The sequence below is a fragment of the Xenopus tropicalis genome, chromosome 6 (assembly GCF_000004195.4).
Source record: "Xenopus tropicalis strain Nigerian chromosome 6, UCB_Xtro_10.0, whole genome shotgun sequence".
NCBI classification, from domain to species: Eukaryota; Metazoa; Chordata; class Amphibia; order Anura; family Pipidae; genus Xenopus; species Xenopus tropicalis.
Window position 1 is genome coordinate 77,361,200 of NC_030682.2, and position 27,193 is coordinate 77,388,392.

Sequence of the window (27,193 nt, forward strand, 5' to 3'; positions counted from 1 at the left end):
TCTGTATTTTTCGATATATAAAAAGCTAAAAATAAAGAAACATAATATAATTTGCTAATATTTTAGACAAATGTGTTCCATTCCCATAACCAAGTGCAGTAAAATACCATAGGTCTCATATTTTCATAAACAAATTTCTAATTACAGGTAGTTCTATATACTATAGGGCAGTGATCCCCAACCAGTGGCTCGTGAGCAACTTGTTGCTCTTCAACCCCTTGGATGTTGCTCCCAGTGGCTTCAAAGTAGGTGCTCATTTTTTAATTTCTGGCTTGGGGGCAACTTTTGGTTGCATAAAACTCTGTGTAAAGCCAAACAGAGCCTCCTGTAGGCTGCCAGTCCACATAGGGGCTACCAAATAGCCAATTATAGCTCTTATTTGCACCCCAGGAACTTTTTCCATGCTTGTGTTGCTCCCCAACACTTTTTCCATTTGAATGTGGCTCACGAGTTAGAAAGATTGGGGATCCCTGCTATAGGGGGATATAAGGTACATCGGTTGGGTCTTTAAAAAATAACTGTAGCTCATAAGTTAAACACCAATGCCCCAGCTCGCAGCTGTGTTAGTATACTATGCAAATCAGTGGAAAATTGATTGTGCTTTATTAGATTAGTATTGTTATGAAAAGGGAGTGTTTCTAATTAATCATCAGTGTTAAGGATATTTTCAGTCTTCCAAATGTCTGAAAAAAGCCCACACAGAACAGAGCCTACAGAGAGACAGAAATCAACACTTTTTCTAGCTAGAATGGACAGCTTGGCACAAAGGACCAGCTGGACAGTTTATGAAGCTTCTGTTAACTACAAAACCACAAGGTTATCCATTTACACAATGCAAAATCCGCAACTGACTGTATTCAGAAAGAATTATGTTAATACTTCCCCTAAGATTATGATTATAATTATCTAAAAATAAAATTCACAAATTAAAAACATTTAGAAATTGGCCTTTTGATACCTTTGATTAGTCTTGGCCTAATAAACAGAGAGCTCCATATTGAAATGATGCACAAATTTTGGAAATTGGTGAGGGCTGCTCTATGGTCAAGCTGGTGCTGTTTGTCAAAATGCCATCCTTTGCTAAGGGATAAGCATTTAACCTTTGTTAAAAGACTGCTCTGTATAATTTTAATAAGTACCATCTTTTAATAAAAGCATACAATACATTGGTCTTTATTTAGAAAAATGAAAATCACTCACCTTTGGCACAAAAACAAGACAGAGTGTGATGGTGCTGCAGAAAATGATTACTAATGCCACAATACAGAACTGGACATTAGGCTGGTCTCTTGTGAGAAAGGATACTGCTGCTCCTATTATACACATAATACCCACGTTGTACACACTCATTCCTATGTATTTGCTGTCATTCAGAGCTGGTATGCTTACATTCCGAGTTTCCCATGCCAAAAAGCACCCAAACAACTATTAAGAGAAAAGAGCAGATTATAATACTATAAATATTTGTGGATAGTTTTGCTTAATAGCTTCCACCACTGTTCTAATCCTCCCAATAGCATAGCAGTCATGCTGCTTAAGGAATGAATAAATAGATGTAAACTACTCTATCTCTAGCAGTGTAGTAGAGTAATACATTACAATTAGTTATGTATCCATTATAGACAAACTCCTTACGTTTTGTTACATTATTCCTATATGATAAATGCATTCTAATTTTGATACCAATGAATCAATCACGTGAATTATGGTTGTTGCTATAGATGTTGGTAGCAACCCTACCAAAACAACAAGATTTCAAAAGTCATTAAAGTTCTAGTAGAACTTCTAATTAAACTCACACTTTTTTTTTAAAAAAATAGTAATATGTCTAATTTGGCTAAACAGCCATGTGCAGTTGCCTCATATTTTCTGAACTGAAATTTGGTTCTGGCCAAGTAAATGCAATCTCTGGTTTTCTTGTGATGCCAGGAATAAAAATTCTTGTTTGCCAGAACCAAAATGAACGTTATTGAACAAAATTGCTGCTTAACTTTTAACATGGAAACTAGCTAATTTAAACCATCATTTAAAAAATAAATATCTGACCAAAGTTTAACAGCAATACTAAACACTGCATATATTAATACTACTCTTTCATTTTTCTCTTACCATAAGAAGCCCCTTGTAAGCATAGACTATTCCCAGCCAAATGGTCATATGCGTGTTCTCACAATGCTCCAGGAATGGCCGAATTGCTATGTCTCTGCCAGCAGGGTCCGGCTGAAAAATAAAAAAAATAGCCATTAGTATTGTCAAACTAAATGGAAAATCTTTGAATTGTTTCAGGTTTGAGGAGATGTAACTTATACTTATAATGAGACATTTAAAAATGTATTTTCTTTAAAACAATGGTAAACTTTGATACAGAATAATTTAGACTAGACAGAAATGTACCGGTATACCAAATGCCTTCTTTAATGCAATTAACTGAAATATGAAAATCAACTGCTGTATCACTAATTTTAATACATGTGTAATCCATTTTACAGTATGTGATGACTAATGTGATGCATTAAACTTAAGTTTGGTTCTAATTGGAAAACATATATAATTTAATAATAGAATATACATGTATTAAATACAATAACAGGCTCTTGCAACATAATTTCTTCTGCGGTCCTTCCATGTCAGTATGGATGGGCAGTATGCTTCTCCCAGACATGATGTAGGACCTATACCATAGCCAATCAAAATTAATCCTTACCTATAAGACCACCTGACTTTCTTCTTACCACTGTTATTTTTTTTTATTATTGTCCTACTGGTAGGCATCCCTTTCATCCCCATTCCACAGGGATCTAACGCATTCAGAAGCAAATCACCCTTTGAAGTGTCCCAGCCAATCCCATTGCAGTCTCCAATTCTACCACATGATGCGCTCAAACAGACCTTGCCAGTGTCCCTGTGATAAAAGCTCTCCAGCAAATTCATTCATATGTTGTCTTTTTGAGGGACAAATGGTTGAATGTGATTTTTGTTCTATAACCTACATTTAAATAATTTGTCATCCTGTAAATTATTCATCCTAGATGTTTATTGCAAAAAAAAACAAAAAAACCCTTTGGCCTCCATCAGTCCCTATGGATTTGTGTAGCTTCGATGGCCTTCACTATCAAGGACTGCAGTATACCAGTATACTGCAGTCTATGGATTTTCTACACATGTACTATTTGAAGGTGAATCCTGCCAATTGATGGCACTAACTGTTATGAACTTATGCTTAAAATGCCACGAACATCTTGTGTTAATCGCACTAGAAAAATCCAATCCTATTTTCATTAGAAAATCTCTGTGCTCAAACTTGTCTTGCCTGATAAATATACCATGTTATAGTTTATGGGTCAATGAAACTCAAGGGGGTCAATGCTACACTCATTAATTTTCTAAAAAAAACTAAAATTCTCATGAACTTTTTCTTTCATTGAGCCAAAATGCTGCACAGTGCTAAGAATTAATAATCTGCTTTGGTGCAAATGTTAATGCTCAAGGGGGGAGGGGTCCACCCAAATGTCCAGTTTTTAGTACACTGTAGATTTTATAAAACCTTTGACACTTTGGACTTCTGATTATCTTCTTTTTTCTATAAAATATTTTTTGACAAAAGTCTATAAGTTAAAAGCCCTTTCAATAAATATCTCTAGCAGACAGAAGATTTATTGCATACAAATAGGCTGTCCTTGTTCTAAAATTAACAATAAGCTGAGGTGGCTACACTTCTCCAGTGAATAATATGAGACATATGTCACATAGTATTTAATTTCAGATATAAACTATTTTTCAGTAACTCCTTACTAATCTCTTTAGTGCTTAAGGGGCAGGTAGTGTGCTGATATTTGTGTTGTATCCTTAAGAATTAAAAGGCTTAACCCTTTAAGTGCCAGCAGAATTTGACATTTCGGTTCCCCTCAGTGCCAGACGTTTTGTAAACATTCTGTGCTCTCTCAATTTAGGGGCTTTTACAGGGAGAAGGGTTAAGTTTAGGTAGGCAAACTATATATTGTTTTTTTCAGGAGAACCTGAGCTTTCCAAATTCCACTTCTGAAACCAGATTTAGAGCTCCAAACACAAAAAAAAGAAAAAATTATATTTTTCATGATATCGAAACATACCAGAAACATATTTTATTTTTTAGACAAAATTCAACTGATTTTGGAAAGCCTCATGTCTCCTGAATGTGCCAATACCTGATATGTATAGTTTTATGGAGATTTCTGACTTCTATAGATCAAAAACTCCCAGCAGTATATTACCAAATTTTCAAAGCATTACAGCAGAATACGGCATACTTTATATTCCAAAGCTAAAAATCCTGGAACATTAGGTTTACCCAAGGAAACCATATATTTTTGAAAAGTACACATTCTGCCGAATCCAAAATAGGTAACCATGTCTTCCAACTCCTAACTACCATACAGCAATGCTTTCCTGAATTTAGCAGTTTCTATAAAACAGTATGAAAATTAAAAAAAATCACCTCAAAGCTTCCAATTTCAAGCACCTTGTCTCCCACATAGCATTAGGTACCAAGAAAACACATCCTAAACACGAAAGCCTAGGGTCCACTCAACAGTTTGATGCCCATTGTGCATAGGATTACTAAAGTATCTGGAATTTATAGACCACAAAAGGAAGTTTGTACATACAAATTGCCCCACAGATCTCTTTATCTACTGAAAATTCAACATGATTACTGCATTTTCTGTGGGATTAAAACACAAAAAAATACATTGACCCCCCAAACCCATATATTTTCGAAAAGTGCACATTCAGGTGAATTTAAAATGGGCATTCATGTCTTTCTACTCCAAACTACAGAGTTGCAATGCTTTCCCAAAATTGCTGGTTTAGATGAAATACCTGAGAATCGCATCAAACCTTCCATTTTCAAGCACCTTATCTCCCACATAACATTAGGTACCAAGAAAACACTGTGCATAGGATCACCAAAGTATCTGGCATTTAGAGACCCCAAAAGGAAGTTAGTGCATACTGGCATGTGTATTATGTGCCATAAGACCAGGGCCGCCATCAGAAATCACGGGGCCCCTCACAAAAAAAATTTCTGGGCCCCCCTCCCACCAGTACAAAGGACTCACATATATGAGACATTGGTAGCCAGCAGGGCCCCCCTAATACATTGGTAGCCAGCAGGGCCCCCCTAATACATTGTTAGCCAGCAGGGCCCCCCTAATGCATTGGTAGCCAGCAGTGCCCCCCCCAGTACATTGGTAGCCAGCTGTGCCCCCCCAGTACATTTGGTAGCCAGCTGTGCCCCCCCAGTACATTTGGTAGCCAGCTGTGCCCCCCCCAGTACATTTGGTAGCCAGCTGTGCCCCCCCAGTACATTGGTAGCCATCTGTGCCCCCCCAGTACATTTGGTAGCCAGCTGTGCCCCCCCCAGTACATTGGTAGCCAGCTGTGCCCCCCCAGTACATTGGTAGCCATCTGTGCCCCCCCAGTACATTTGGTAGCCAGTTGTCCCCCCCCAGTACATTGGTAGCCATCTGTGCCCCCCCAGTACATTGGTAGCCAGCTGTGCCCCCCCAGTACATTTGGTAGCCAGCTGTGCCCCCCCAGTACATTGGTAGCCATCTGTGCCCCCCCAGTACATTGGTAGCCAGCTGTGCCCCCCCAGTATATTTGGTAGCCAGCTGTGCCCCCCCAGTACATTGGTAGCCATCTGTGCCCCCCCAGTACATTGGTAGCCAGCTTAGCCCCCCTTCCCCAAGTACATTGGTAGCCAGCTGTGCCCCCCTTCCCCCAGTACATTGGTAGCCAGCATCTTGTTGTTCGTCGTCGGCAGCAGCGGCGGCAGCTTCGCGCTCCTCAGGCATGGCCCTTCCTGCATGACACCTCGGCGCTTCTGAGGGCCGAAAGAAGCCAGGCCCTTTTATAAGGTTGCGCCCCGTACGTACTGACGTGATGTACGCACGGGGCACGACCAATGGGATCACCCGCTGACCACCAATGACAGGGGGCCCGGAATCGATTTAAGGGGGCCCGAGCTACTAAGAAAACTTTAGCATGGCTGGGCCCCCTTTTAAAGGTAAAATCATCTGGGCCCGGGACGGCTGTACCCCCTGTGCCCCCCTGATGGCGGCCCTGCATAAGACCCCCTAACAGTATGGAGACCCTAGAAAACCATATATTTTCCAAAAGTACACATTCTGACAAAACAAAAATGGGTAAATACATCTTTCTACTGCAAACTTGCATTTTGCCCTATTATGTTCCCCCACATTTCATAATGTTCCAACAAAAAACACTCTAAATATGAACGCCAGGTGTCTACTGAACAGTTTGATGCCCTATATGCATAGATTTACTAAACTATGTGGGGTACAGAGGAAGCCAAATTGAAATACAGCAGACAAAATGTCCATGTGCAAAGACAAGTAACATAGAACAATGTGAAATGAAGTAAAATTGCTACAATCCAAAAAAGATCACTAAAATCAATTTTTTTTTTACTAGTGATATCTGCAGTCAGAATCACAGTTTGAGTATTTTGGTTTGGGCAAATTAGTTTTACAAAGTCAAGCGAACAACAACTATGCATAACTGAAAATGCGATAAAATGACTAAAAATGCACCAAAATCACAGAAAATGTAATGAAAACACCAAAATAATACACAAAAGGTATTGCGCAGCGCGGTTAGCGAATACGCTATCCACAATGGCAATAAAACATTTTTTTCAGGCAAGAATAAAAAGGATGCGATAAAAAAAAGTGTGTGTGTGTGTACACATGGCAAAATGTGTTTTGTGTGCATGTGTGTTAGTGTGCAAGTAATTGTGAGTGCTGTAAGTGCTGTGAATGTGTGAAACCCCCCATCCCCCCCAAAATGTATGTGTTTGTGTGTAAGTGTGCATTAGTGTATTGCAGTATGTGTGTGTATGTGTGTTTTTTAACACTTACCTGCGACAAGCTGTCACACAGATCCTCTGGTGGTGGGAGGAAGGACCCAGGAGCCGTGCTGCAGCTTCTTTCTTCTGATCCGTGAGTATGCAGAGAGAGGGAGAGGAAGGGAGGAGAGAGCAGGAAATGACAGGCATGCATAGACAGCGTGTCTGACATTTCATATGGGGCAGAAGAGGCAGCTGCCTAGGGCGCAACGATTGGGGGGGCGCGAGGCAGCAGCCTCGCCTGCCTACCCCAAGTACAGCTTGCGTTGCGCCGATTCGTATCGCGCTTTGCACACCGCGCCGCGCCCCCCCATCCTCGAACTGCGCATGCGCGTTAAAACACACGGGGGGGGGTTGCGATGTAGCGGTGCAGGGGCGAGGTAGCCGACCAGGTTGCCTAGGGCGCCCGGTCGCATCAGCCCGCCCCTGCCCAGGGACCACTGGTTCCCAGCCTCTGCTCGTTGTCTAGGGGCTGGGGTAATCTGGAAGTGCAGTAGGATGTAGAATCTACATCCTATGGCACTTAGGTACTTTTATACACAGGACATAGATTCTACGTCCTGTAAATATCTTATAGAAAGCTGATTTATATATATTCTTAGGAAGTCACTGCAAAGGAGATATATTTATATATATATATTAAAAGTCCAGGAATGGTGCACACAGAGAACTCCAGGTACTGCCTGGGTGCATGGTTAACATAACATAATTAGCACAAACAAACTGCACTCACAGGACTTGTATGAAGCAAAAAAAAAAAACAAATGGTGTTTGATGCAACATTTCGGCTTAGACTCTTCAGGACACATTATCCTATGTATTCCCTTATACCCATAACTGACTAGATATATAAAATATATCTATGTCTTTTACAATGGGCATTCTAAGTGCAATTGCACTCAAACCAATAACATTTAATGGCACTTATACCCTTAATGAGACTGCACTAGGCAAATCCATAATGGAGAAGGACCTTGGAGTCCTTGAAGATAATAAACTTGGCTGTAGCAAGCAATGCCAGGCAGCAGCTGCAAGGGCAAACAAGATTTTGAGCTGTATCATTTTACTGCAATTACAAAAATGAAGCTTAATGCAAATTTGGCCAGGGTAGAAAATAAAATCAAACCCAGCACGTAAAAAGGGCTGCCCAACAAGAAGCCCTAAGAGAGATGAAATGAATACTGTTTTTTAGAATTGGACCAAATACTTAACATTCAACAGATTTGACCAAATCAGAATCCTAATTTGCACATGCAAATGATTTGGATTCACTTTGGCCAGTCACTTGTCTGAATCCTAATCCTGCAGAAAAAGCTCACATTCACCCAAATCTGGAATTGTGTGCATTCCTAGTGCCTAGCCTTACTACTTGCAACATAGACATCTTGTATATCATAATTTTATTGTAACAGGGTGGCAGCTAAACATTTAGTAGAATAGATAATCACTGAAAAAAATTAGATATCATTAACTGCTCATTTTCTCATGATTTCTTTAATCTAACACCATAAGCAGTGTAAACACAACAGGGCAGCATGTATTCTAATTTTCACTGTAGTCACTGTACTAATCTTGTCTGTAGGAAAAAATAGCTTGACACAAAGCAAAAAAGACCTGTAATTGCCAAGTTTTCTTTTGCCAATATGAAAACAACCACCCGATTGTGCAGTTTCTCTTCCCCCCTCTTCCGCTATATATTGGGAAATACCTTACATAAGTCTTAGCTGCTGATATTGATTACTGTATGTTCCAGGAAACCTTTAATCTATTTTAGTGAAAGAACACAAAACATATAGCTGCTTATCTGAATAAATCTAAATTTATGGGGATATTGATCTGACATCATTCTAAGTGAAACATTAACATTCACTGCACGATAAACACTTCATTCATCTGACACTAGTGACACATTTATGTAGTGCTAAGTAGCACCTCTCTATCCAGGCTTGTGATATCTTGTGAGACTGGTATGGTAACTTTTGAATCAATCACTTAGGTTCAAAGTGCACTTACGCGTTATTGACTTAAAATTATTCCTCATTTACAACAGCTAATCATTTAGTATTTACTTCTGACTTTATAGATAATGCCAAAATATTGATGAAAATAAATATGCCCCTCTATTTCTTTTTAGGGATGTTTTTAATCAAATGATCTTTGTGGCCGCTTTACTCTGTGTGCAGAGGGGTGGTTGGATATGAAATTACATTAATGGAAACCAAACTCTGCAAGGTTTGTGCTCTTTAATTCTGAAAATCAATCATGTGATCTTAGTTCCATCAATATTTTGGGCCAGGCAATTCAGTCAGCTGATTTGTGGATTTTTAAACATTTTTTAATTGCTTGGAGAAAATGTACCATGACCAATTTAGTTAGACCTAATTACAAGCTGAAGCAAAGAGGTGCCAAATTCATTTATGAACTTTAAAGCTATATATAATTGGAAGTGGAATTTTGTTTAAAATAAAAAAAACTTTCTGTACATCTGTGTAAATATATAAGAGGTGCCTTTGCCTATGTATTGCTTTCTTCTGGATAGCAAAGTTACTTAGCAATTATTGCTAAAATTGACCATGGTGAGTCCATACTTAATAGGGACCTTAGACTGTGAGCTCCACTGAAGCAGATACTGGTGTAAATTATATACAGTATACTCACTGCAAAGTCTGCACTTACAAATATTTTAGCACTATATAAATAAAGCATAATAATAATAAATGGTTTGATTTCTGTGCTAACATAATATAGGATTCATGCTGTTTATACTGGATTATTTTTGTTGTTGAAAAATATTGAACTATTGTTCCAGCTCTTCTGTCTCTGATGAATGACAGCTCATCGGAATGAAAACTCTTCAATTAATCCAGAAACCTAACAGAAAAGGGAAGATGAGCTTCTCAGAGGCTTAGAGCAAATAACATGCATAGCCCTTGTCACTCTGTGTCGGCACCCCAGCAGATGTCTCTGTAGGTGTGGGAGCCACTGTCATTACATTTTAATGCAACAGGGTGTAATGGTGTTATCATGACAACACTGTTCTATTTGGGCTTCCAGCAACAACAGATGCTCAAAATATGATATATACATATGATATAGTACCTTAGCCACTGAAATGGCATCACTAGTCTGCTATGAGGTTAGACTGTCGAGGTTGGGGTTGTTTTCTCTGGAAAAGAGGCGCTTGCGAGGGGACATGATTACTCTGTACAAGTACATTAGAGGGGATTATAGGCAGTTGGGGGATGTTCTTTTTTCCCATAAAAACAATCAGCGCACCAGAGGTCACCCCTATAGATTAGAGGAACAGAGCTTCCATTTGAAGCAGCGTAGGTGGTTTTTCACGGTGAGGGCAGTGAGGCTGTGGAATGCCCTTCCTAGTGATGTGGTAATGGCAGACTCTGTTAATGCCTTTAAGAGGGGCCTGGATGAGTTTTTGAACAAGCAGAATATCCAAGGCTATTGTGATACTAATATCTACAGTTAGTATTACTGGTTGTATATATATAGTTTATGTATGTGAGTGTATAGATTGGTTAGTATAGGTTGTGTGCTGGGTTTACTCGGATGGGTTGAACTTGATGGACAATGGTCTTTTTTCAACCCTATGTAACTATGTAACTATGTAACTATGTAACTATGTATTTGGGTCAGTCTATGGGCCCTAGCACTTGGTGAAAAACCATGGGGAAGACTTTCTGGTATTTCAGATCATGTTCAGTGTAGCTCCCCCCATTGTATAAGTAGGGGGTGAATCCATATTTATTTGTTTCTCCCCCTACAAGGAGCAGGGAAAGTAGGTAAAGAGACTTGGGTAGAGAGCCACAGTAAAGGGTGAGCCTGAATTGGAGACCCAGAGACTGAGACTTATCTGGGTGATAGATGTGTTGTTGGGTGCTGCATTGTATTGTGATTGTTGTGTAGCGTGAGAAGCCTTTAAAGGAAAAGATTGCTTACAATCATGTTACAGCATTATCAAAAAAGAGCCAATTAAATCTCATTATACAGTGCAGGAAAATAGAGGCAGTTTATAAACAATTTTTATTTCAAAAAATCTATTACATTTAAGTCTGTTAGGGAAATATAATAAATATTGTAAACAGAAAAAAACATTTCACACTCCATTAGACAGTTTTACACAAGACCTGCTTGAATGTGGAATATTTCTTGGCACAAAAATAAAACACCAAATTTGAACAACTGCCCTTTTTATTAACAAATTTGAATCTTAAAAAAAATGGAATGAATAAAACTGTGAAAAACTTCAACGCAGCAAATTTTATTTAAAAATTGCTTACATGTTGTGCAAACGTTTAGATGCTGAAGTTTTACATTGAAATTTTTCACACTTAATAAATATCAAACATCAGAATTTTGGAATCTCTCATTCGAATTCCTGAGTCTTAAAACTTTGAGCCAAAGTAAAAATTCCAATTTGAACATTGATGGACCAGCCCCAAGATGTTTGCACTGTTGCAAACAATCTTTTAGATCAAATACAGGAATATGTACAAGGAAAAATTGTTTGTCCAAAGGACAAACTAATTGTGCATATTTTTATTATATTATCCTATACATGTCTTCTGGGCTGTCATCTGTCTTTTTGGTTTATAACATTAGAGACTATTGAGAAGCACACTGATATAAAATGGATTAAGGGTAAATTGTTATATCATGTTTAAGGCTGTTTACAGTAACATACTATATAGAACACAGATCAAGTGGGAATTTTGAGACATATACATTTGCTTGCCGACCATGTATTGTTCTATTTTCAGATAAATGCACCAAGGTATGCAATATTCAGTGGAATGGAATTCTACTTAGTAAAGGTCACTTTAATAACTGAAAGGATTTCTTCCACTGACTTTATGTAGTGTACATAATGATAAATATAAAAATAAAATGACCTGTTCTTGAATTCCTTGCCACTGTTGGCCTTTTTCTGCTTCTTTTTCAATCTCTTTCACTGTCGATTAATCAGCCTGGAGGAACCAGTGAATGCTGGTTACAATTACAAAGTTTACTCAGTCTGTGGATTTTTTTTTTTTAAAGTGCTCAGTCTATTTGTATAGTCTCCATTTAAATTAACAGGCTATTCATCTATTTTTTTTGTGCAGAGATATTTTATAAAAACAACAACACTGATCCCAATATTATTTGAAACTTATAATTGACTTAAAAATGACAATAGAAAGGGGTGACTACAGTTCATTTGATGGGGTAATCCAAAAGATCCAATAAGATTCACTCAGTAATACATTTAAATGCTGAAAAGATCATCAGCATGTATTTATCTTAGGTGTCTTAAGCAAAAGAGCAGTAGGTCTATGGCATTAATTGCGCTATCTGCACTGATGTAAAACACCAATTCAGCCCCACTAATCTCCCGTATCTTGCATTGACAGGACTGGAATCCACCTATAAGTGTTCCCTGCGTAGGTTTGGTCTAAACCAGATTCCCATCCTGTCAATGAGCGTAGATTCAGAGGGTTTTCTCCTGCTTTGTTTTTTCCACTGGTGGGGAAATTGCAAAATGTTCCATAGGCCTTTTAGAAAAGGAGAGTCAAATTAAGATCATCATTAAAATGGTAAAATACCTATATTACTTCCCTTCCAGTTTAGCATCCAAACAAATCCAATTTCTAGGTTCACTTTCCATATCAATCATTGTTTTCAGTGTCTCATTGTCGAAGGTACAGGGGAGGGAAAGAAAGGTAACTATATGCTTTAAGGAGCAGGGATCTCCTTCCTCTTTTCTCTATAATATAACTAATTTGTATATATAATTGTAATCACCCCTATTTGTTCTTTATAATTATTGTTCTGGTGTACAGCACTGCAAACACAAGTAGTGTTATATAAATAAAAATATACGAACACAAGGCAAATAAGTTACTCTAACATATTCATTCACTTTTCTGCTATCTGCCTTGTTTTACCATCTTAGATATGCATTTTCCATGTGGTTGTGGCAATGCACATTGATTGGCCACACATCCTGGACAAAGATATGTGAAATAACAAATAATTTTAGATAGATCAGTGTGCAAATAAACAGAAATCAAGGTTTTGACTTCAAAATGGAATACATGTGTCTTTGCAGTAAATTAAAGAATCACCTGTTGTATTTGGGGCACATACAAATTATTTTATATCATATTATTATGCAAATGTGATTTAACTAGATTTCTGCAACACTTATGAACTGACCAGACTAATTAAAGACCTCTCACTCTGCCAAAAATTAAATTGGTTGTATTTCTGTTGTGCTACCAATGCACAATATAACTGAATAATGCAAGGTGAACAGAGTCAGAATATAAGCCTGTATACTGTAATTAATGTATTGTGATTAATTGTGATTAATTGTATAATAGAAAGGCAAGTAATAAAACAACTCAGCAAATCAACATCACTTGCAAAGATATTTAGTACAGTATTTATACTGGTACAGCTAAGAAACTTGGTATAAAATAAGTGGTATAAAATAAATGACTTATTTATGAAAAGTGAGTGAATCAACACCATATGTGGTGACACAAAAATCTAATTACAGTATTTGTATTATACTGTATTTAGCCCCAGACTAACACTTGGAATTACCTATTATTTTACACCTACTCAACCCATGGATAATTTATTAAAATCAATGGGTAAAACTGAACCAGCAAAGAGTATCTGGCATAGAAAGTTGTGTGTATTGTTGTTTAAAAAGTGCTGATGCTCAATGCTGGTTTTTATACAACCTAGCACAATGCCATAATTTTACACTTGGCTACAAATACAGCAACATTTATTACACGGCTTGTTGTATTGTAATGTAATTTTTTACAGTATACCACATTCCACATTCAACTGCCAATGGATGGTGTATTTCAATAACTAATAAATATGCCACTTCTATGCCATTCTTAATGTGTAAATATTAATAATAAAATCTAGTTCTTTGATGCCATTCTTTCTTAAGTTCTGTATTTTGTGCCTTCCAAATATGATTAAAGTACAAGGACATTATTAATATAAAATAAACCTTCAATTCTTCAGAGCATTACAACAATTTTTGTGTAATTAATGAGGCAAGAGCTTGCAGATGTTGTTTATACCTGCAAAAAGACAAGGTGAACCTAATTTTGGGAGGGTTACTTAGGACAGTCGGGAGTTAATAAACCAACTTGATTGCAAAGCTTTGGAGCAGCACAGCATAACACTCTGTGGGGGATGATATAGGTAGCTGAGTTATAGCTCTTGAGAAATTGCATTCACATCAAGATACATAATTTATCAGCAAAAAGAAAGCGGACTATCTTTACTGGCACTGAACTACATCAACTTTACTTAATAGTTAGCCTCCATCCAAAATCTGGATTCAGAACATTCTGAACTGAAAAAGTACACGTGGGAAAAAGTCTCTGAAAAGTTGCGAAACCTCTACTTATTCAAATTGTCACACAAAAAACCAGAGTCAAAAATTCTAAATCTTCTAATGTTTCAACGCGAAGAAGGATCCTCATAGGAAGGGACATCTGCCATTGACTTCTACATGATCTCGACAAGTTGTAGCTGGCGAATGAGTGGATTTGGAGTCGTTTGGACGCATATTAAGGGGTACATTTATCAAAGTACGATTGCTTCTGAATACAAAAAATTCGTATTTTTTCTAATTTACAGAACAGCGTGTTATCTGCGTTTTTTCTGAGCAGCAAAATCGTTTTTGTCGCAACGAGTACAAAAGTTTCAGATTCATTAAAGCTTCATTATCGTGACTTTCCTTTGGCCAGGTTGGAGCTGCAGAGTGCTATTGAGTCCTATGGGAGGCTTCCAAAAACATGCACAGAAAGATCAAAGTCAGAAAGGTTTTCCCGCCATTTATGATTGTTCGGTTACGAAAATTTTGTGACTTTCGAGTCGCCAATACAATATTATTGTGGCTATTTTTGTAATAATTTTCGTGACCTTTCCGATCATCAGAAATTATCGTGTCTAATCCAAATTTTACCCATTTCAGGATTCGAACTCATACTTTGATGAATCTGCTCCTTAGTCTTGAAAGAGTTACGACTTTTAGTGCTAAAAAAAATCTAAGCATTAGTAAATGGCCCCCTTAATCTAATAATTTGTCTAATATGTGCAAAAATGGGTCCTTGATATCAGTCACCCTAGGGTTTTGTAGACCCACAGTTAACTGTAGAAGAAGAATATGATTATTTGCTTACAAAGGTATACAGCAACCTCCAGCACAGTATGTAGATATCTCATTACATTAGGATATGGTGTGTCACCTCAACCAATTCAGCCTCCAGAGCAATAGCTTTTATTAAAGTTGATACACAGTGAGCTCAAATGTTAAAGAGATATTTTATGTGGGTTTAGCTATCCTTCTCATGAGAGTTTCTAATTATAGCTGGCTAAGAGCTACAATACCTGTATATCCATCTATAGATCATTTTCAGTAGAGCCAAGTGTTTCTTGTTGATAGTAGTGAAGTCATGTGTAAAATGATCTGTGATCGGTAATATTATATCAAAACTTACAGTCTATCTGTATCCTTCAGCAGCAGTGTAAAAATATCTGGTCAGATGTACATTTCTGGCCAAAGCAGGTTGGTTGATACTTGAATGTATTAAAAGCAAGATGGTGTTATATGGAGGTATGTTGTTATTGTTGCTTGAAAAAATATTTAGGTGGTTATAGCCTTTGAAAGAATGAAGTTCTTGTGTTGTGAAATCCAGAATTTTAACCCATAATTCCACCCTTCCCATTACTGATCCTACTACAGCATCAAATATTAAGACAATAAGGGGCCCATTTACTAAAGTTCGTATTTATTTATTTTTCACAAGTTGTGGTTTTTAGAGCTAAAAATTGTGGATTTTACTAATTATGTGGAAACTATAAAATCTGTAATTTATTAAGTGAAAAAAAACATTAAAAAAGGACAAAACTACGACATCTAAAAGCTGTGGAGGTCATGAAGCAATCAATGAGAGCAAATTCTAACAATCTTTTATTTTATTCATTGTTTTAGAGGTTTTCAGGGTTTTTTGTTTTGAAGAGCATGAATATTCTTATATTTTTTTATTTCTTGTGAAGATTTGAGGTTTTTGTTTTGTATTTATTCGGTCGTAACTAGACATTTGTGGTTTTAGTTGAAATTAGTTTTTTCATGGTTTCAAAACATCAGAATTTGGATAAATGGACCTCCCCTTGTGACATGCTGCATTTGCACATACTGCCACTACAAAAAAAAGATGAAGATACATGGTACTTAGCACTAGAAATGAGAGTAGAGGGCTCTGCAATTGTATGCTATACACTAATCTAAAATAGTAAACACACTTATCTTGGTTACATTGGTTCTGGGGCCCCATTTACTGTACATGAGTAACGTTAACCATTTTTTTTCGCCAGCCATGGATTCACAGTGAAATCAAAAAATGTTACGCGGGTCAAGAGAGTCCCGTTTTACAATTTTTTCACCAGTTCGCACATTTTTCATAAGTTTCACACATTTTTTGGAGAAGCGAAATGGCACAGATGCGATACATGAGGGAAAGCTTCTGAAGAGAATGACCTCCAGTATTTATCAGTTCTCCTGATAAACCTTAATGTTCTCTGAGATTAAAATTAAAGCATTTATAATTACAGGGCTTCAATGTCTTACCCTTTTCAATATAATTCAATTAGGTAGATAAAGTGCCACAGGAAAATATGTTCAGTATCAAACAATAGAATTAGGTATTGAACTGAACAGAAATCATTACAGAACTTATAAGCAATTGCATGTACTCATTCTGACTAACTGTCTCTATGCACTCAATAGACTGGCTCCACACTTTGGTGTGACTTATCTGTTTTATCTGAATGTTTAATTTATATAACAGAATCAAAAAAGGGAAGTACAAACAAATAAAAATATAATCATTTACATTTTATAGGGAAACTCAAGCTGCACTGCTTGTCTTAAATTTGGCTGGTTGTCTTACGCAGGGAAAAGCTGAGGCATAATCTATTTACTGTAACACTTTAGGGGACATATTTATTATAGTGTGAAAGCCAACATCACTGGCGAGCAGTTATTGTAAAATAAAGAAAGCAACATTCTGATTGGTTTCTAAAACCTTGCTGGGGGAATGTAATAAGAGTTGTAAAAAAGAATAATATTGAAGGTGATATGGTTCTTTTACTCAACATAATAAGTGTGCAATGTTGCCAATTGTTCTTCATATTTTTATAAAATCAGCTGCAAAGTTGATAAAAATAGGCTATTCTCTAACATACTAAAAGGTAACTTAAAGGAGAACTACCTCTTTTTAAACAGGTTAAACAGACAGACAAATGAATAAGGAAATTTAAACCAAGGCTGATAACTTATTAAGGGGCTGTAAAATTTTAATTTGTCTGCTCACTGAAAAGACATGCAACCCTTTCATGAAACTCTCCAACAGCCTCGGGGAGAAATTTCCACAACTTTACAGCTCTCACTGTAATAAACCTTTTCCTTATCTTAAAATAGAACCTCCTTTCATCTAATCAGAAAGCATGACATTATGTTTGCTAGAAGGCCGTACTGTTACTGTTACTGTGAATAAAGCATCCGAGAATTAACTGTATTCCCCCCTTAAAGGGATTTTACAAAAGGAATTGGTTAATAGCGCTTCTCTAACAGAATCCTGTATTGAAATCCATTTTTCAAAAGAGCCAACCACCTGACACCTGCATTGCTAAAAATTCTCCCATCTCGTCTATTGGTAGATATGATAACAGCACTCAATGGTAAAAATTCCAGTCCAGTTCAGCCAAGTCATGAATCCTTCAGTTATATTGAGTAGGAGAGACAATAGTTTATCTGAAAGCAGTTCTCTTCTGTAGTGCTGGTTCATTCTGAAATCTCAAAATCAGGTGCAATGCACACCAGGCTGCATACCAGTTTTACAGCTAAAAAATACATTTATTGGTTCAAAAATAAAATTTGAAATGTTAGAATGAATTATTTGCAATGTGTATATAGCAATAAAAACTATACCATGAAAATCATGCCAGAATCCCTTTAAGCACCTTTTTCCAGTCTAAACAACCCCATCTTAGCCAACCTTTCCTCATAACTGGCAGAAATGCACCATGCAGCCTAGAAAGTCATCTTCTCTACTCGCCACTCCACTAAAACTCCATTATAGGTTTGCACCATTCTTGTACACAAAAGTAAAGGGTATATAGTGTGTCCACAGTCAGCAAGCCTCCACTTAGCAAGGGCAAGATACTAAGCCTTATCCAAAATGATTAATGAGTTTTGAATAAATCAGATGTAGTAATTTTACATTTAGCAATGGGCAAACTTGTAATAGGATGGCACCTTACTGGATATTGAATTGCCCAGGAACATGAAGAAACCAGACAATGAAAAAACAAAACTGCAAACCCCGGAACTAAGTAAAATTAAACCTACAGTTGGGCATCAAAGCCATGTCCCTGGCATCTATATTTTTAAAATTTGGTGACATTATGGTGTGGCAGCTGTTGACAGTTTGTAAGATGGCAGTGTTGTGACTGTAAGATCACAACACACATATTTTGCTATATCCTTAGGCATTCCTCCTCTGCGATTTTAAACTAGCCTAAAAAATATGTGTTGTAAGGGTCTGAGAAATATTAATTAAAAAATGAATTCATTTTCATTGCACAATATTTGGTTTTTAGATCCAAGACAATGACTGACATGGTTGCAGGGTAATAGCTACTGTATTCCCAGTTACAAGTTGGCTAGTAATGCGCATGCAACATGCTTTTTAACAGCACAGAGGAAAAAAAAGAATGTTTCCATAGAAACTAATTCAGAATGGATGAGTTCAATAAAATCAGCAGGAATCTGGACAAGGAACAGTGTGCACATACAAACACAGTGTTTGGTTATACATTTCCCACTAAGATAGCTATAGATTTAGGTGAATATATGAAAAAATGGTGTAAAAGATCCAATATATTATTTGCTTATTTTGCAGAAAAAGAAATGTTACTTATTTACAATGAATGAAAATATTGTCACCCACACTAGCATATTGTATCGTATTCACATAACACCACTTCTATATGCAGTAATGTTATAAAACAGGGAGCACAAACATTGCAATTGTATCAAAAAAGACAAGCGGCACCCATGTTTCGCAAATTTTTGACTATTATATTATATATTATATAATATATATAATATATAATATCTATAATATCTATATTATATATATTTTGACTATATTTGAAAAGGGACAGATTCGCTTATTACTAGTGCTGAACAGATGCCTACCCGTTTTGTTCTTAAAGTTAACTATTATTACACCCAAGCTTGAGGCAGCTGTTTTGCCCCAGTGGATAACTGTACTGCATAGTTTATTAAACAGATATTTTTGGCCCAGTAAGGCAGCCAGTGAATGACCAGCTTTCTTTGATCCCTGCTTGACTATATGCAATGTGTTTTCAGACCCGGATTTGTGGCGAGGCCACAAAGGCCCGGGCCTAGGGAGGCACAAATTTTGGAGCAGCATGCTGCCCAAACCGTACTAAAATTTTGCTTACATACAGAGCAATGGGGACCTCTTCCCACTGCTGTGTATGTGATTTAAAAAAGGATGGGAGCATGGGGGGGGAGGGGGTGGCCTCAGGGCGCCCGGATAACAAATCTGGTAATGTGTGTTTTGGTTAAATAAATTGCGGTATGTTTAATTACTAAAAAAAAGACAGTTGACTTTGCTACAGTACCAAGTGACTTAAAGGGATTCTGTCAATTAAAATGTTGTTCTTGAAACAACAAATGTATATTTTTAAGTTGTAATATTGGTGTGTGGGCAGCCATTTCAGAGCATTGTGCCTGAGTCTGAACTTTCAGAAGGAGCCAGCACTACATATTAGAACTGCTTTCAAGCAGCTATTCAAACAAACTATTGTTTCTCCTGCTCAATGTAACCGAAGGAATCATGAACCGGACTGAGAATAGCACTTAAGGGCTCTGGCACACGGGGGAGATTAGTCGCCCGCGATAAAACTCCCTGTTCGCGGGCGACTAATCTCCCTGAGTTGCCTACCCCTGCCATCCCACCGGCGAACATGTAAGTCGCCGGCGGGATGGCAGACGCGGCGGGACGATTTGCACGAAATGTTCGCCGGTGGGATGGCAGGGGTAGGCAACTCGGGGAGATTAGTCGCCCGCGAACAGGGAGTTAATCGCGGGCGACTAATCTCCCCCGTGTGCCAGAGCCCTAATAGTAAAATATCTGCTATCTATCACTTTTAGCAATACAGGTGTCAGGGAGCTGCTATACTGCTCCCTTCCCATTGTTCTGCTGATCAGCTGCTGGGGGGGAAGGGAGGGGGGTGATATCACTCCAACTTGCAGCTCAGCAGTAAAGTGTTACTGAAGTTTAACAAAGCACAAGTGACATGGCTGTGGCAACCTGGGAAATTTTTAATAAAATATAAAAAAAAAATCTGTTTGCACGGATTTCAATGCAGGATTCTGCTAGAGAAGCTCTATTTTGAAAAAAGGCATGTTTTCCCATGACAGTATTTCTTTAAGACAGGACTGTGGAGACTTATTCCCTTCCTTCATGAACTTAAACCGATGTACTAAACTTCTAGAAAGGACACAGGGACACAGTTATGTGGGTGAAGGTTGGCCACAGCTTTATTACCTCATCAATAGTCCTTACCATCTGTTCCAATTGTACCAAAAACATCTTAAGAAATTTATAGCTGTTTCATAACTTTTAAAATGTAAGCTCTTGCGAGCAGGGCCCCTAGTGTCTCCGATACTCATCCAACTGTAACTGCAAACCATTTTTGTGAATTGTTTATATGTACATGTTACCTGTTCTGTCTTTTGTACCCCTCTATTATGTAAAGCTCTGCGTAAATTGATGGCGCTATATAAAAAATAATAATAATAATAACTGAATGCCTGCCGCAATGGCCAAGGACTATCACCTGCCATTTGCTGTAACAACTTTTAACAACAAATATAGAGAAACAATGCATAAAATTGAGACATATTTATGAAGCTGTTTGAACATAAAAGTCATAAGAAAAATGTGCCTATACGAGTTATTTCTAAGTTTCCCAGTATTGCAGAAGAGAGTCCAGGATAGAACAGGGCGGGAGGGAGGGAGGGGGATGCTGCTCTGGATACAGAAGCAGAGGAGAGGGGGTGCTGTGCGGGAGAGCCAGTCTGCACAGCTCTCTCCTTTCTCCGTTCTCCCCCTCCCATTAGAATTCATAAAACTCACTCCCCCCCTCCCTTAGGAATGTGTGATCTCAGCTACCAAGGCAAAGGCTTCAAGCAGGAAGCTATTAAGCTAAATTGGCAGCTACTACCTTAAACAAATGGAGGGAGCTTCAAGAGCTGTTTACTCAGGTATGGTAAAGCTTTCTGCAGAATAAATATAGTGTTCTAGCTTGCACTACTGTGGCAAATATGTTGGCAGTAAAATTCCAAAATGACTTTCCTTCTCCTTTTAAAAGCAACAGACATATAATCCAGCCTATATATATATTTAAAATGACTTTAATGCCCTTGTTTTATTTGTTTTTTTTAAAGCACAAGGAGCGTAATAGTTTTTTTTTTGTGTTTTAAAGGGTTTTATAGGTAATTTATTTTATGTTTTTAATAGAAAAGTCATGGATGGATGCTTTTTAGATGTATTTAGATTAGCTTCCAGCCTGAAAATATATCTTTAACCATTTTGTACAGAAAGTACATTTGGCATGATTGCAGTTGTGATGCTGATGGTCTACCCTTAACTATACAAATCATAGAAGAGCCATATGAGACTCCAGAACTAAGAAAAACACTAGGCCAAATAATGTTTAGTTAATTTTCACATAAAAACATTAAAGATGAAGGAAAGGTAAAAATCACTGACAGGCAGCTAGAGCTGAGTTTCTATGGGAACCAGCAATGCCATCTCTTCACTGGCTGCGAGACTGGGGGGCGTGTTTATTAATCTGAGCTTAGAACAACTGAGCATGCCCACAAGCCAACAGCCAAAGCAAATTCCTGAGGGTGGGGGCCGAGTGGGTTACAGAAGGAGAAGCAAATCAAAGTGACTAAGGGAATGTTGCAGCCTTACTACTAACCTCTGGACAACCAGTGTGGCAGGTATTGAAAGATTTCAAAGAGGCTGTTCACTGATTAAATTTTTGTGTGTGGGGTTTACATGTCCTTTAATGGCCAAGGTACATTCTATTTCATTATGTTTAACAACAATGACTCATGAATCGATACAGGAACTGACTTTTGTATGAAGTATAAAGCTTTATTTTCAGATTAAATACACCACTGAGCTCTTGACTTAAACACAGGCAATAGTGTTTGTAGATTTATAAAGGGACCTTTATCAGAAAAAAAGCTAAGCAATTTTTTAAAAAAAAAGCTTAAGTCTTCCAGTAAAAATGTACTGTATTAAGTGGCAAGCAGAAATTATACATTGTCCACCCATAGAATGTGTGACACAATCATGATGTGCTTGCTTTCCCAGAAATCTGAATTATTAGTTTACCTGTACTTCAGGAATGACTCGTATGACACACTGGCTTTAGTATTGTTCTATTCTAGATTCTGTAAGATGTAAAGTTCATGTTTCCTTTGAAAGAACCTTTCATTTCCTTTGTATTTTTTTTACTCTATTTTTTCTCTTGTTTCAAGCTGTGCTGGAAATTGGTGGATGATATCTGACACCTTTCAGTAGGTGAACATTCTTTGCTCTTCCATTGTGGTCTTATTTTTACAGTTTTTTGTTGTTGCTTTCAACAGTTATAACACTTTCGCATATAATATAAAAATTGTAGTGCCTTGGAAATGTCTTTGAGAGCATATATCACTATATCATATAAAAATACGACTTGACGGGGGCGCATGCACGGCGCCATCAGGGACAGACGCACCTGATGTGAGCTCCGCACCCAGGTCCGGAAATCAGAGCTAAAAACAGCAATAAGAGATCCACCCGAAAGCAAACTGACCTCCGTAACCCAGCCGCTACACAATGGCACCTCCGGGTCCAAAAAAAAAAGCAACAACCCAAAGCGCACATAAGCCCAGACACTCCGCCATCTTTGCCCACTACGCAGGAACCAGATGCACCTGCACCTGCAGGCCGAGCAAACAACCACACCACTAGAGACCTCAGAACTACTTCAATCGATACAGAAACTTTTCCGAACGGAATTAGCAGCAGCGGTAACAGAATTTACAAAGCAGATACAGGAGCTAGGTATGCGAACCAACGTTCTAGAGCTCCGTACGGAGGAAATAGTAATGGCAATGCAGACAGACCATGAAACCCTGGAAATGTATAAAGAAAAAATGTACCTAATGGAGGAAAATCTTGAAGACCTCAAAAATAGGTCACGAAGAGCAAACCTCCGCCTGAAAGGAGTACCTGAAACAGAAACAGACCTAGAAAAATTTGCGGTCAGTCTCTTCACAAAAATACTCCCAAGCATGCCTCCGGAGCAGCTACAAATGGTCCGGATACATAGAGCACTTGCAAAACCTCGTAACAAAGAATCCCCAAGGGACATTGTACTTAAATTCCACTACGAAGCTACCAGGGACGCAGTCTTACAGGCAGCACGCTTTTATACAAGAAGGGACACTAACCAACTACCCGCAGATATATTTGCCGACCTCGCACCCACCACGCTCCAAAAACGGAGACAGATGGAAGAGGCAACCCAAATTTTGCAAAAAGCAAAGATCAAATACAGATGGGGCTTCAAAAATCCAAAAATAGGAAAAAAAAGCTCCAGCAGATTAACTGCAAAACATTTATTATGGGTAGTGGTAACACGACATGTTTCGGGTTAATACCCTTTATCAAGTGTACAAAGACCATAACCATGTGATCTCATTTAAAGCCAAATTGACCTATGACCCACCAAGCACACAGCATTTCAGGAAACTTTCTTAAAGTGATAGTATAATAAGTTAACAAGTTAAACATAAGTGAAGGGTCATTATATAATATACCTTGTGTAAAAAATGCTATAGTTAAATATGGTAATGTTTCATTATACATTAACATTAAAGTGATAGTGCTGCAATTAGCATAAATAATGCCACAATGTGCATAGATTTGTTTAGGTTTGTTAAAATAGCATAAAAGGTAATAATTTATAAGATAATCAAAAACAAGTGCAAAGTGAATAAAGCATACAGTCCAAATACTAAGTCCGTAAGTGTTGATCCAATGTCCTTGGAAATCCATTAAAAACAGTTCCATAAAAGAGGAAGGGAGGTCCAGTTGAACCGAATCCACAAGAAACACTCCTGGGGGCCACTGCACGTTTACACGTGTCTAACCACACCAATGATAGGAAACTGCCCATACAGGGCCTATCCAGGGTAATGTAATCCTTTATATATTGAAATTGCCTATACATGTTTAAATGCAACATTTTCAAATCATTTACGTATAAATTATTGTTACGAAATGGATACAATAAGCTGCAAAATTTTTCATTTTTGAACAGATGGGGCTTCCCCTTTGCACTCCACTGCATTATCAACAATAGATATTACACCTTCAAATCAGCAGACACAGCCCTCCTGATACTGGGCAAAGAGGGCCTCACAGCACTAACACCCACGATGTGGACCACCAACAGCCCGAGACCACACAATGACTGGCATACAGCCAGGTCCCCAAGGTCTCCCAACAACTCGGACCAACAGACCCCATCGCCTAAACCCCAGAGGCAGAAACCCGACAATCTACAGGAGGACTCCGATACCAACGGATGAGTATCCGATCTTTTATCACTACTGCTGGATCTAATATAGGACACCACTACGGTAACCACGGGCCTGGAACAAATGCTGCCCACACTACCATTTTTAGACTTCTACAGAAAACTATATACCCAGTCCCACAAACCCCCCAAAAAAACAATAAGTGATTTCCTGACACAATACCCACTTTCAACACTAACGAAAACAGAACTAGACAGACTTAATGGAAACATTACACTAGAAGACATAGGCAAAGCCATCAAGACCCTTAAACCAGGAAAGGCCCCAGGGCCAGATGGCCTATCAGCTAGCTACTATAAGAAATTTTCAGAAATACTAATACCACAACTAAAAACCCTATTCGATTACATCGCACAAGGCAGGACCATAGCCCCAGAACTACTAGCAGCACACATTACACTGATCCCGAAACCCAATAAAGACCCACTACACCCCAAACACTACCGTCCCATCTCCCTACTAAATTTGGACCTTAAAATACTCACCTCAATCCTAGCCAAGAGATTATCAGCATTACTCCCTCAAATAATACACAAGGATCAGGTATTATTCATACCCTATAGACAAGCAGGAGATAACATCAGGAAAATACTAAATATTATCCACCAAGCAAAAAAAACAAACACACAAATGGGAATCTTGGCTCTAGATATTGAAAAAGCCTTCGACTCCCTTAATTGGGAATACCTAGAAACAGTACTGCAATCAATAGGAATACAAGGTTCCTTCACAAAAATCTTACAAACTTATTATTCTACCCCCACCGCTACACTAAAACTGCCAACATCTACACAACAAACTATTGAAATACAGAAGGGTACAAGACAGGGATGCCCACTATCCCCACCATTATTTGCCCTGGCAATGGAACCCCTGGCCATAGCGATCAGACAACACCAAAATATTAAAGGAGTAAAAATGGCAGGGGCAGAACAAAAAATTTCCCTATTTGCAGACGACCTGCTACTCACCATCACAAATCCCTTAACCTCCCTCCCCAATCTCCTGAAACTGATACAGGAGTTCACCCAAGTCTCAGGACTTAAACTAAACAAGGACAAGAGCGAATTTCTACCATGCAACATCCCTAAAAATACAGTGAAACTCATAGAACTCAACTTTGAATTCCAGATCAGGGAGAAATATTTACCATATCTAGGTATAAATTTAACTCCAACTTTAGACACTATGTATACACGCAACTACCCTCCACTATACAGAAACCTAGTACAAGAACTGCAGAGCTGGAACAAGAAACAGCTTGGGAAGGATCAACTGTGTTAAGATGAATACTGTACTATTTTAGGGCCCTACCCATAGCAATTAAACAGAGAAACCTATAATGACATTTATATGGGCCAACAAAAGACCAAGGATCAATAAAAAAATAATGTACCTACACAAATCCAAGGGGGGACTGGGAGTCCCAAATCTACACCAATACTACAGAGCAGCAAGATGTGCCCAAGTTACAGCATTACATGGAGGAAAACTAACTCCGCTCTGGGTTGAAATAGAATCCGCTCTTATACATCCAACCTCATTAATAAGCCTAATCTGGAATCCACCCCAAGACCTTAAGCAACACAAAGACTTATCACCAATAACCCGCCAAATGCTACAACTATGGAATACACTTAGATATAAATACAAACTGGCATCAAACCCTTCGAGATTGACCCCGATATGGGGAAACATTCTTTTTGCACCAGGATACAACAACAATCTATTCCTGTGGTGGACACAATAAGGAATAGCATATATACATCAACTCACAGATGGAATAAAACCATTACAACCAGCCCAAATAATACAAAAATACAAGGTACCAACAACCGAACACTACCAGACAATACAAATAACCCATTTCGTACAAAAACTCTGGGGAAAGGCGAAAATACAAAACACACAGATGGAAACTATCTGCGAGAAATCACCAATGGGCCGGAAAACGCTGTCAATGTTATATTACCACTTAAACCACATGCATACAAATAACAAATTACAATATATGAAAGACTGGGAACACGACCTGGGATTCGAATTGCCTCAGGAAATATGGCTTAAGAACTACCAAAACATCTGCAAAGGAAGCTACAATGTAGCAATAATGGAAACTTCACTTAAACTATTCCACAGGGCCTATTATGTACCAGACAGACTTTGCCGAATTTACCCTACATCCTCGCCACTTTGCTTCAGGAACTGTACCGCACGAGGCACTATGTGGCACATCTGGTGGACCTGCCCTGTGGTCCAAGAACTCTGGGCAAAAGTAGCAGACATTCTCACCAAACTGTTCCATACGACCATTACCCCATGCCCAAAGGTAATGCTCCTAGGACACAAAACTGCAAAACCTCAACAACCCAGCACAGCGCCTTATCCAACACATATGCATGGCAACAAGGATCCACATCGCAGCCCAATGGAAATGAAACCTACTACATGTTGAAAAGGTTCTGGAAAAAATTGAATATATACACACAAAC

General features: G+C 38.1%; 1 protein-coding gene across 1 annotated transcript in view; it reads right to left on the reverse strand.

Moving 5' to 3' along the window:
• The window catches only part of gabbr2 (gamma-aminobutyric acid (GABA) B receptor, 2), a 349,687-nt gene that overhangs the window by 17,307 nt on the left and 305,187 nt on the right, over nt 1-27,193 (reverse strand). The window contains exons 14-15 of the mRNA NM_001016007.3: nt 2,110-2,220; nt 1,201-1,425 (exon numbers count right to left, since the gene is read on the reverse strand). Coding sequence (NP_001016007.2) covers nt 1,201-1,425; nt 2,110-2,220 — 336 coding nt within the window. The remainder of the gene's footprint in view (nt 1-1,200; nt 1,426-2,109; nt 2,221-27,193) is intronic.